We start from the raw sequence: 12,644 nt of genomic DNA, 5'->3' as shown, positions 1-12,644 counted from the left end.
CACACACACACACACACACACACACACACACACACACACACACAGCATGCCGTCCATAAAGTTAATGAGCGTGTGTGTGCGTGCGGGCGCGTTTGCGAGCGCACGACCTTGCGGTATGTGACAGGTGAGTGAAGGCGCATGCCGGCGCTTCGTACAAACGTGCCGTCCCACTCAAGCTCAACTAAGGAGCAATTACGTTGTCTTAGTGAACCATTCGAGCAGGAAAATGCCAGAAAAGGAGACTCTGTGATGATGTAATCACCGGGGAATTACGGGGAAAATACACAACTGTGAAGGAGAGGGGCATCAACCAGTTTACGACGGAAACGTTAGAGTGAGCGTTCATTGTTAGAAGGGACAAAAGTATTGGGAGACCTACAGGAAGTTAAAAGTGAAAGAATGTGTACAAATGTATTGGGACATGTACAGGAAGTGAAAGGTAATTTTAGAAAATCGCTTAGGACAAAGGTCTTGAAAAGTGAAGAAAATGTAGACTGAATAAAAGCATTGGGACACTTGGGACAGTGAAAGTGAAAAAAAAATAGTCCAAACGTATTGGGACGTGTCGAAGAAATGCAAAGTGAATATATATATATGTATATATACACTCATTTTTAAATTTGGAGTAAATTATTGGGTCATCCACAGGAAGTTGCAAGTGCAAGAAAAAGTGGCATTTGAACAAAAGTATTGGGACACCGCCAACTCAGGTGTGGGTAGGGCTGTCCCAATACATCTGTATACGTGGCTGCCTGTGTCACCATAGTGCCGCTTCTGCTGCAGCTGCTGCTGCTGATGATGATGATGTAACCCCTATGACACATGAGAGGCATGCACGCTGACTCCACACAAGCGCCGGGCAGGAGAAAATGTCAGAGACACACCACAGTCACATCCACTCACATCCACACAAACAAACATATAAACAAACAAACATACAAACACACACTCAGACACACACAGACACACACAGGCACACACACACACACACAAGCACGGTCATGTCCAGGTAAAAAAAAAAAAGCTCCCTGTTGCCGCCTCACGCTGCTGTTGCTGCTGCGATCATGACTGCCTCGTCGTCCTGGAAAGTGATCTGAGCGAGCCACGCTGCTCCTCATTAAAAATTCATCCTCTCGTCCAGCACCACTACGCTGGCATGCCATGCCCACACACATACACACACAAACACGCACGCACACACACACACAGGGAGAGAGTTAACAGGCACACTGGGCTAGATTTTACATCATTTTCCTCGCAACAGCTTCCCCTCATGTACGAATTCCCGGATCGGCCCAGATTCCGTCTCATGCCAGAGCGTCGGTCTTTCCCAGAATGACACAACTTCCCGTACAAATGCTGTTTATGAAACAATGTCACTGTGACAGCAAATAAAGTGACACAATTCTGCTGGCTTATTGGAAGCTCGTGATGCAAAATGTCATGTCATGTCAGAGTTGAACGAAAGTAACATTGCTGTTGCGGTAATTATGAACCTTTTAAACAACTGGCATCAAAACATGCAGATGCAACACGCAAAAATATTCCCATATATTCTTTATCCTCGGCAAACAACGCGATATTACAGCAGCAGTTGTGACCATCTTTGTGTGTATGAAGTGGCATTATGATGCAAAAACTGTTTTTTACATTGTTGGTTTTTAAGAAGTATTTTGTTGCATGATATGATAATACTTATTTTTCTTTTTAAAAAACACATTTCCCATCTTGGGGGGGGGGGGTGGAATATATTAATAGCATGGTGAAAGATGATTTGTGACACAAGGCTTTTGAGTTGCAAACATGGTCACAGAAAAAAACAATTCAACTTGTATGTCAAAACACCCCCCCCCCCACACACACACACACAAAATATTGCAGGTTATTTAATTTTTTTTAAAAGCAGTCGAAGTGATGCCGCTCCAAAATTTCCACTAACAACCCAGCCTAAACTAGGCTCCTTCCTGACATACAAAGCTTGACGAGATGTCTCATTCCATCATACTTGCAAAAGTTTATTCAGTAAAAGGTGCCCGTGTTTTGCCATGTTGTGTGGTGGCCCACTTTGCCTTTGTGTGTTGAAAGTGCAGAGAAGACTTTTATGAGCAAACGGTGGGGTGTTTATAAAAGGCTTCTTCAGACTTTTTTTGTGGGTCTACCCATGTTTAACACAAGAAATTTTGTGTTGTTCAGAGATTTTGGTATCAGAGGCTGCATTTCCCCCAAAACTTACATTTGCTCCTCTGCTCACCACTCTCAGTACAGAGCAGGGGGAAGAAGCGCTCCACCCCGGCACAGGCACACGCAAGCCATCGCAGTGCTGGAGGAGGGTAGTGGTGGGGCGGAATTGGCGGGTGGAGGTGTAACAGATGGAGGAGAGAGCGAGGTCGACTCATTCACTAACTCTGAGGATGAAGGTGATACGCTCCAGCTGGCTCAGGAGCTCTTTGTGCTGAAATGCTATTGTCTTGTCAAACAGCTGAGCTTATCTTAACTCAGCATCAATATGAACCAACTCACAATACCATATCACAGCGAGTTGTTGGTACTTGTAGTTTCAGGAACTTCAAAATCAGATGTTTCTACCTCACCCCAAGGGTATATGGACCACTCTAAAAAAATGCTACTATGCTAGATGCTAGTTGGCGGGCTAGTCGTTATGTTAATTGCTACGCAAGTCACGATTTGCTAGTCTCTTTGCTACATCAGTGGTCACCTGCATATGCTCGTCAATAGTTGCTATTGTAGTGGCTAGTCATTGTGCTTGTTACTGGACTACTCACTTGTTGTGCTAGTCACAGCTCTAGTGGATCGATGCTTTACTAGTTGATAAACTAGTCACAATGCTAATCCCTCATCAGTATGCGAATAGTTAGGCAAGTGGCCAGTTGTTATGCTAGCTGCCAGAGATCGGCACTTAACCCTATTTTGCCGGTCCGTGCTCCGTCCGCAACCTGGGTACACTTCCGTCATCGTCCCTCCTTCCTTATTCATATAAGAACTAAACGCTTCTATCCCAAAATACTGTTGGGATGAAAAAGGAATGAGAAGAGTTCTGTAATGGCAATTAAGTGTGGTGCTGTTGTTAGCCTGTTAAGAAAACACAGTGTTTGGCCTTGTTATTTTGCCTCCAGACATACTTAACCCGGTTAGGGATGATTAAAGGGACTAACAAAAACCCACTTCCGTCCTTGCTTAGTCCATCCTTTTAAAAAAAAACGTCTTGTCCTCCATCCCCAAAATGGTCGTCCGTCCGAGACGGACGGGCTGTCCCGTCCCAAGGACAGAATTCCCATCTCTGCTAGCTGCTACGCTAGTCATAAGTTGTTACTCTATTCACTATGCTTGTAAAGCTACTACAGTCACTACTCTACTGTATAGACACTATTCGTTACATTTGTGGCTACACCAGTGGCTATGCTATTCACTATTGTTCAGTGACGATGTATGCCACTGGCACTATGACTAAATGTTTGGTACTATTTTGTGTGGAGGGATACAGTGTTATGGGGTGTATATAAATAAAGGGGGTGGAGCTTCCCTGCAGTTCGCTTCTGGCAGTGACGGTGCACTGAGGCACGTCGGTTCAACAACTATCTACGAAACTGGTTGCTATGCTGGTGGGTACTTACTATGCTAGTCACTTCTGTAGTCACTAGTCACTATGCCAATGGCTAGTTGCTATACTGGTTGCTACTTAAGTTGTTGGTTGTTAATTGCTGCACTAGTATTTTGTCATTCTGCTAATCATTCTCCTAGCCCCAAACTAGTGGCTAATTACTAGTTGCTAAGATAGTCAAAACTGGATAGGATAGTCGATAGTGGCTCAAATATTGACTGAAATCACGGTTTTGGCTGATCGACGCCACTAAAGAGACATAAGCCACGGACTCAAGGCTGTCTTAAATTCTTGGGCAGCCTGCTACCAAAACAACATCTGCTATCTCGACCTTCCCCTGATAAAAGTACGCACGGAAGCTAGTCCCCCACCATCACCCCCTCCCTCATACATTCCCTTGTTTCACCGTCTTCATTGTTTATGTCTTGTGACCTGTTGTAACTGTCATATGCTTGTGCAGGAGTTTTTTGCCTCACTCAAATTATCCTCAAATGAGGGTAGTTCGAGCGTGGGGTTTTTTTTCTCCCCCTGTCCCTCCCTTGTTTCTTTCTGACTTTTGGGTTGAGTGAACGCTGGCGCGTTTTGGCTGCCGCTGCTCAACCCGTATTGTTTTGTGTTTTTTGTTATTGTAAAGTGTCCTTGGGTGTCTTGAAAGGCGCTTATAAATAAAATCTATTATTATTATTATTACAATGCTTATTGCAACACTAGTCGTTAGGGTAGTTGCTACACTGGTGGCTAGTCATTCTGCTCATCACAATGCTAGTCACTGATATCCTCACTTCACTCGTGTCTAGTCTTCTCACTAGTTGCTATTCTGGTTGATACACCCCTAGTTTGTCACTACAGTAGTTGCTATGTTTGTCCCGCGTGATTATGCTAGTCACTACGGTAGCTGCTACACTAGTGGCTAGTCAATGTTGGTCTGCAGCCCGCGGCATTTTGGTGTGCGCTCATACAAGCAGAATTGTGTCCCTATTGATTTGTTCTATGCACACAACAACTGGTGGGAATCAAAAATGCAGCCTCAGGTCACAGGACTACACCACTCACATTTCTCAGAAAGAGTCAGTCAAGAACAGGATTAATTTTGACTGCAGTCCAACACAAAGAGGCTCATCTTTTCGCTCCCGAACTTACTATCAACAAGAGCCCCTTTGGTCCAAAACACAATGTTCCTCTGGAGCCATTTTCCTGCGGTCAAAAGGTGCTATATAGCCCGATTTCCCACCTCCAGGTTCTCTAAACCTCTAAAAATGTTCGAGGTCCATGAACAAGACCACTCTGAACTAGAGCGGGCTGATTGCATTTTGATCATTTTTAAGTGATGTGAAAAACAATGAAAGGGGGAAAAGACATCTTTTTAGATGAATACTGGTCTGAATTGAGGTTAAGTTCCAATTTTGACATATATTTGTGGCATTCCGCAACTTTTCCTGATTCAACTGTGTAATATTAGGCCAACTCCCAATTCCAAGATTGCCCTACCCATAAACGTAGTTACAAAATTCTGAAAATTCACTTTTTTGTGGATTTTTGTCCACCTTTATTCACAGATAATTGGACATAGACCAGTACTGCTCTCAACGGTTTTTTTTCTTCAAGGCAACCGAGATGCAAGTAGCAAATTGAAGATGATGACAGTACCTGAAATAATTATGATCCAAGTCCAAAATGCCAACAAGGGAGGAAAACCACCTTAATTATTGTGTGCCAAACTTTTAATCGCTCCTGCAAAATGGAGTTAGCCCACTTATGTTCTCAGCGGTTCTTTGGGCGCTCATAAATTACCTCAAAAGTCAACTTCACACCTAAAGTTCTGGGAAGTTCTTTAGGTTCTTTCAATATTAGTCCCCTCCAAAAGTTACTCGTCGCGATATTCAGTTCCTACTTCAAGGCAGCAGGTCTTACCTTCTAGGCAGCAGGTCCTCCAGAGCCCCGAGTGCGTCATGACCTCCTCGTTCTTCTTGCTGGTCTCGTTGTCGTTGCCGCTTTTGCTCCTGCAGACCCCTCGCGAGTAGAGCCAGTAGTCTGTGCCCACCGCAATGGTCATGAGGCTGAAGGCCGCGAAGGCGCCTACCGTGGTCAGCAACATCTGCACTCCGCGGTCGAACAGGCCCATGTTTCCGCATTCCATGAAAGGGGGACCCCCTTTCCGCTTGATGTACAGGAAGTAAATATTTGACGGCGTGCGGGACCTCAGCCAGGCAGAAAACAAGGAGGACGGGGATGAGGGACGAGGACGAGGAGGACGCCAAGAGCCTTATGGTTGCGTTTGGATGAGGACCAGCCAGCGGAGAAAAAAAAGACCCCCACAACGAGCAGAACGGGAAAAAGCTGGAAATCCTCTCTCTCCTCTTATTCGGCCTCTCTGGAAATCAAAAGAGAAGCAGTGCAGGCTGAGCTTGTGCAGCCAACCTGTTTGTCCGCTTACACGCACGTCAAAGCCCGCCAGTAAATCACCATTGAAATGCTGCGCCTTTCAAGCCCTCGCAACGGACAAAAAAAGCCAAATCGAAGCAAAAATGCATACATGGCATTAGGGGGGAAAAACATTTGATTCGTTTCTGTTTTTTGGCTAAAATTCCAAGTCCTCTCAGGCACGAATTAAAAGAAAAATGAAGCTAAATCGAATCAAAACTGCATTAATTGCATATAGGATAAACAAGTAGAAAAAAATAACCGTGAAGAAAAAAAAATCTAATTTCAATCACACGAATTGCCTTTTTCCTAAAATTCTGGTCCTCCGTTTCCATATGGAGCCCTAGAGCCGGGTCAAGGCTTCTTTCCGCCGGGAGTGAGGGTCTGCGCTCACCACGCGGGGATCCAGAGGCAGCGCGGGGGGCGTCGGTCCAGACAAGCCGACCATCACTCGAGATGCGGCGGGCGGGAAGTGGGTGACGAGTCGGCCAGACGAGCGCTGCTTCTCCTTGATCTTGTTCGGGCCGGATGGTCCAAAAGGCCACCTAGGACGCGGCGCTTGGCGTCAAAAGCCTCCCGCTGTGTGCTGGGGATGTGCATGCATGCCCCTCTTCTTCCTCCTCCTCCTCCTCCTCTTCTTCTTCTTGCTTGAAAGATGTCACGATGGAGAACACATGGAGGCTCGTCGGTGTACAGCCTGAGCTCCTCCGCTGCTTTAAAGAGGCCCACGGTGGTCGTGCGTGCGTGTGCGCGCGCGCTGCAGCAGCAACGGTTACACCAACATTTTTAATTGGCTTTGCTCGAATGGAGGGGGAGTCGGTTTCTTTCTCTATCGCTCCACTTCCCCCCCCCCCCCCCCCCCCCCCCCACGGTCGAGACTGTGCATAATAATCAGACTACTACTTACGATTTGGTTGCAGGTTCGAGGAGACTTCCGTGTTGCTGTTTTTGACTAGCCAATGGAAAGCGACCTGGGAAAAAGAAGAGCAAACAAAATTGGTCGCGTTGGATGTGTATATGTAAAAAAAAGTGTTAACTACTGAGAGGGGAAGAAATAATTATTCATCTGGTGCTGAAGGGATAGCGATGTCTTTAGCGGGACTTTGGCGACGCTTAGTGGACAAATATGCTCATTACAAGCACAAGAAGTCTAATTTTTAAATTCTGCTTTCATTTGTCTGGCTTTATATATTGGGTATGTTTTTAGTCATAGTGCTTGTTTTATTTAATCGTTTTTGTGTTTGTGTAGGTACCTAATCTTTGTTTAAACAATTAAGATTGATATTCTTCAATCCTTCTCCGCTAGTCGTGAGAAAGTAGTCCGTTGCATGCGTGTACAGAAGACCCTGTAACTACTTTGCGGTTTGTATTTCTGAGTGAAAATGACAGCCGTTTTAATAATATTTTCAAGGAGATTACTGCTTTACTTGCAATTCGTCACCATTTTGTTGCGTATGGGAGACATTTAAAAAGTCTTACGTCTTGTAGTCTAGCTAAATACAATACATGCTGATTTAATAAGAAGTAAGCTACCGCTCGAGAGATCAAGACGTTCCTCATACTTTTTCATTCGGACGAGAACGTTTCTTGTCCAATTTTGAAACATATTTCGCTTTTTTTTCCTGTCGCACTTCAAAACTATTTTCATGATCGTAACAAAGTGCACGAGCTGTTTTTGTTAATTGAGAAAATATATACAAAAATTAAATATGTTAAAATAAATAACTACAATTAGTGCACAAGATGTTGTCATGAGCTTTTCCTTCCCGTGCTGACGGTTTCCTTCCCTCCTCCCCGCGTCCCACTCTGTGATGTTTTCGTTGGCGTCAGCTGGGATTTGCTAGTTTGTTTCTTTGCTGATGATGACGGGGTTGAAAAGTGATCGTCATGGCCGCGTTGCTGCCGAGCCTTCGGGCCACGGGTGTGCTGCTGACTGACTGATGGTTTGTTCGGAAGCAGCATCCAGAGTTCTTGCACGCCGCCTGTTACGTGAACACGTTGCAAGACAAAAAAAAAACTGTTGTGTCAACGCTCGTGTTGTGCTGTGCTGTCACGCTATGAAAAGTGCTTCCACCGTGGGGGGGGGCTTATAATGATAAAGCGACGTAAAGATAACATGTAAACACACACACTTTGATTAGCAGCAGATGTTAATGTTGCTTCCATGGAAACGAGCCACCGAGGTGGTCGGTATTCAGTTTCTTGAGGTCAAGAGCACAATAATTATGTGCAGTACTAATAAAAATGAACACTAAGGCTGAATATAAAACAACGGAGATCAACGGAATGACAACGAACATAAAAAATGGGTAAAAAAAACAGAATGCCATAAGAATGAACAAAAGAGGACAAACACTACGAAAACATATATATGAAAAAGGAAGAACAAGAAGAAAAAGATGATAAAAATGAACAAACAACAAATAAGAAAAATATATATTTATAAAAAAGGAAGAACAAGAAGAAAAAGATGATAAAAATGAACAAACAACAAATAAGAAAATCAACAAACAGATGAACGAAGTGCATCAGCAGAAAGAACATATGCTCGTCCACAATCTTAAAAAAATTCTTAAGTGCGGCGTGAGGAGGGAAAAGAAACAGAAGTGGGCGTGGCAGCAAGGATCATCAAACAAGAGCTGCAGGTTTTGCTCAGTCAGTGTTAGCAGAGGATCCAGAGTGAATCCCCCAAAACATTTACACACTCTGGATCCACTTCATGACAGGAACATGCACGAAGCCAGGTAAAGTCTCTCGAACCCGTTCAAAAGACTTTTAAAACAGCAGAAGTTTGTTGTTCTCATTTATCTTGTGACATTTGATACTTTTGCACATTTAAACTAATAATAATGATGATGACTAGTCCAGCCAGGATAAGAAAACATGATGATCGTTTCCTTGTGGTATTCCCTCGAAAGTAAGGAATATTAATGGTTTCTCCTGTTCACTTCCTCCTGCTATTTCTGATGTTGGTCAGAGATGCCCAGAAGGGAGCCTTGGCCCACTTCTTTCAAAAAGCATGCCTCTGAAGTAAGGATATGAAAGCATCCAGTACATATCCCTGTGGTACTCCTCTGAAAGACTTGAACAGTAATGACACATTTTGTCTACTTTGTCCCAGAGAGAGGAACGGTTGATCTTTTTATTATCTTTGGAGGCAATGACAGCAAATAGTGGTGGATCCACTACATTTCCCTGTGGTACTCCCCTGGAGAGCAGAACAGTGAGCTTTCTTCTGTCCACTTTCATCCCACTGGGGACAATGTGATTTTTATTCTCCTGAAGGGAGCATACTTCACCATGGGTAGTACTGTAACAGCAAACCCAAGAGGATTCATCGCACTATGTTTATTTTGTCTACTTATAGTTAATTTAGATTTAAGGCTTCTTTTTCCAAACAATGGTCTTTTTTTCGGTGAAGAGGAAAAACTCTTACCTGGCTGACAGTTTCGGCTGTTGCTTCAGCCTTCATCGGAGCTGTCAATGATTCCTGGTGACGTGTCTTAAAAAAAGCTGACCGGGTCGGGAAAGACTTTTTCTCTTCACACCCCCCTAAAAAAAGTCTGGAAAAAAGAAACCTTAAACCTAAATTACCGGTAACCAAGGAGTCACTGTCCTTTGTACTTCCCGCAAAGTTGTGATGTTTGTCATTCAAGGGAGAAGATAAAGCATCTTGGGTAGTTACAATAGCAAACCTGAGGAACCAGGACATTTCCCTGTGGTATTCTTCTGCAAGAAATGAATAGTATCATTAATTTTCCTCCAGCCACAAAAGAAGCAACATTTATATTTTTGTCTAAATGTATCTTAGAAGAAGCCATACTCATCCTTAAGGTAGCATGCTTCATTGTTGAAGATCATGCTAGCAAACGTGAGGATCAAAGACGGATCCCTGTGGTACTCCCCTAAAGAACAGAATGGTATTGTTAAAGTTTTACATTTTAAAAGTTGTGATTTTTGTCCAGGAATGCTCTGAAGGAGGCCTTAACCTGCTACGCCTCCGCCACCCTGTGTGACATGTCGACGGTGAGTCACTTCTGCAAAGGTATGTCCAAGTGGCGGCTGCAACGCGAGAACGAAATCAACACCATCAAAGACATCATCATCCGAGCAGAGCTGAAGCTGGGCAGGAACATCCTGATGTATGTGAAGAACAAGATGGCTGCGGAGAACAGGCAAACTGCGCTAGAGGCGGGACTAGCAGCAGTACTAAAGGACATCTTGGTCGGCTTGGAGGAACTGGAAGTCTTCGTGATGGCGCTGGAGAGGCTAGCCACCACCTCATTGCTTGTTTTCCGGGACGAGGTGGTGAAACTTCCACAGGGGCTTTGCTGCTGGGATGTGGCAGTCACCGTGGCCGCGGCACGTCGGGCTTGCCCCCTGGCCGCTGAGTTGAAGCACGACGCCAAAGTCGTCTTCTTGCCCCAGCTGGACAACGCAGCCGTGCTGGCATACCTTCTCGACAAACATGTGCAGACCGCACAACAAATGTGCCTCCTGATGGACAAAAGGTAAACCACGCACACAAGCAACAAAATCGCCCCTACCGTCCCTGGTTTCGTGTTAATCTTCATCATTCTGGTTCCAGCTTTCCCCCATTCCCTTAGACATGCAAAATGTCATCATGTTTGTTCCACCTTTCGCTCCGTTCAGACAATATCAGAATTTGGGAAATTGCAATTAGACAATGCAATGCCCCACTTTGATGTGAGGGCATCCTCTTCTTATAGCAAGGTCAACGTGGTCCCCAAAACTGGGTTGGACGTGCGAGTAGAGCTCCCTATGGAATTATCTTCAGAGGACACACAGAGGATGTTTGGCCACATTCAAAAGTGTGACCAGATCAGGTGACCCCGGATTCAAACCCAGAATCTTCGAGACAGATCAAAATCATCATGAACCTTTGGATATCCTTGTCTTTTCTCCAGGAATGATGCAGACTTCCGGCTGGTGTTCCTGCTACAGGAGGACGTGTGTCACCGCTTCCTGGCTGAGTTCAGCCAGCGTCGGCCCAGGATGCTCGAGCTCCTGGACCAGTTGGACCAGAACATCAAGGAGCTAGTCTGGAAGAACAAGGCGGTGAAGATTTCCAGTGTGGCGAGTAGCTCAGTGGGTGTGGTGAGCGGTGCGCTGTCGATTGCTGGGCTGGCGCTCATACCCCTCACAGCTGGAACCTCGCTGTCTCTTAGTATGACAGGACTGGGTCTTGGTCTCGCCAGCTGGGCTAATTGTGCTATCACCTCCATCGTGGATTACAAACTGGAGCAGAAGTCAATGAAGAAGATCAGTGAGGTGACTGAGAACTTCATCGAGGACGTACGGTGTCTGGACGATATCGCCAGTGAGACTCGGCAACTGGACGCCGCTGTCAGTGAAGTTCTCTGCGAGGTGCCGGAGGTTAGAAAAGTCGGATCGGTCGCAGACGCCATCACTTCCGTGAAGACTACGAAACGCAACAAGGAGGTGGCCACCAGGGTGGGCAAGGTCATGGCTGTAGGTGGGAAAGCGCTTCGGAACGTCCACAGGGCCGTGGCCGACGTCCATAATATGGGCAACACGGCCCTCAAGGGATCTGTGGCTGTGTCCCGCACGGCCAGAGCCGGACTCATTCCGTTTAATGGAATTTTCATCGGCATTGATATAATCATCATCTGCACGAACAGTGTCGCTCTGTCCAAAGGGTGTGAAACCAAAGTGTCACGCTTCCTCAGAGCCAGGAGTGCTCTGTGGCGGGCAGAGATGGAATGTTGGCAGAGAATGCATGACTCGTTGACGCGGGGACTGGCAGGGTTTGAGGGAAACTGGGCCGTCCTCGAGGTGCCGTTTTACCGTGACGACAAACGGGACGAAAAGCAACGTTGCATCACTCAGTAAACCCAGAAAACGTGATCAATTTCCCATAGCTGAGCTAAACACACCTAGATGAGGTGCTTAGCAGACTATTGAAGCTAATGTACCGGTAGTATGGATACATTCTGTAAGTGCCCAACAGTTCGTCTACGAATAAACTGTTCAACCTGGTAGAAGTCTGAGGGATTTTTAAAAATCTCATTTGACTGAATTAGCGTGGGAAGTCAATACTGAAATAGAAAGGGGACGGTGTTCCTTCACAAACTGGGCTGTCATCGAGACGCCATTTTAGAATGACAACAAAAAAAGCAATGCTTCAGTAGTACCCAGAAAGCGTTCAAGCCAACCACTACGGCCTAACGTTTTGATTACATTGGGTTGTTTGAAATCAGACAAAACTTGTCAAAGCCAAGCTAAGACACCTGAATGTGCTGCATAGCCTATTAGCATAGCAAATCAGATATGCATGTGCTCCACAGTGCCTCCACCAAGAAGTTGGGTAAACCAGGAAAACCGAAGTCAGTCTTTGTCTCAAATCACATGGCATGAATGTTTCCGCAAACCTAAACACACAGTCACGAAGACTGATTTTAAGCCCTTTGTAATGGCTTAAAAAAAAGTTCCTGATGACTACAGACTACTGGAACCGATTATTTCAATTACTTTCAAGGGGGAAAGCTGTTACAAATCAAATGTTTCTTGTGAGAGGCTAAAAATAAGCAGAGTTAACTTTTTCAGCAACCAGTTCAGGGTG

At 45.2% G+C, this 12,644-nt stretch overlaps 2 protein-coding genes across 2 annotated transcripts in view; one reads left to right on the top strand and one right to left on the bottom strand.

Annotated features, from left to right (window-relative positions):
- cacng2a (calcium channel, voltage-dependent, gamma subunit 2a) overlaps positions 1-6,813 on the bottom strand; it is a 28,595-nt gene extending 21,782 nt beyond the window's left edge. Inside the window, exons 1-2 of the mRNA XM_086133913.1 lie at positions 6,435-6,813; positions 5,531-5,990 (exon numbers count right to left, since the gene is read on the bottom strand). Of these exons, the coding sequence (XP_085990039.1) occupies positions 5,531-5,756 (226 nt within the window). The 5' untranslated portion in view covers positions 5,757-5,990; positions 6,435-6,813. The remainder of the gene's footprint in view (positions 1-5,530; positions 5,991-6,434) is intronic.
- A 3,184-nt stretch (positions 6,814-9,997) lies between these two features.
- apol (apolipoprotein L) lies at positions 9,998-12,073 on the top strand (the record flags this gene model as incomplete). The annotated part of the gene is made up of 3 exons (XM_086132906.1): positions 9,998-10,551; positions 10,771-10,887; positions 10,969-12,073. Coding segments are annotated over 3 exons (1,617 nt in total), but the record flags the coding sequence as incomplete, so codon positions are not given.
- Positions 12,074-12,644: the final 571 nt, after the last annotated feature.

The sequence above is a fragment of the Hippocampus guttulatus genome, chromosome 16, assembly GCF_054856545.1.
Source record: "Hippocampus guttulatus isolate MCC_2025c chromosome 16, RoL_Hgut_1.0, whole genome shotgun sequence".
NCBI classification, from domain to species: Eukaryota; Metazoa; Chordata; class Actinopteri; order Syngnathiformes; family Syngnathidae; genus Hippocampus; species Hippocampus guttulatus.
This window is presented reverse-complemented; position numbering and strand designations above follow the sequence as displayed.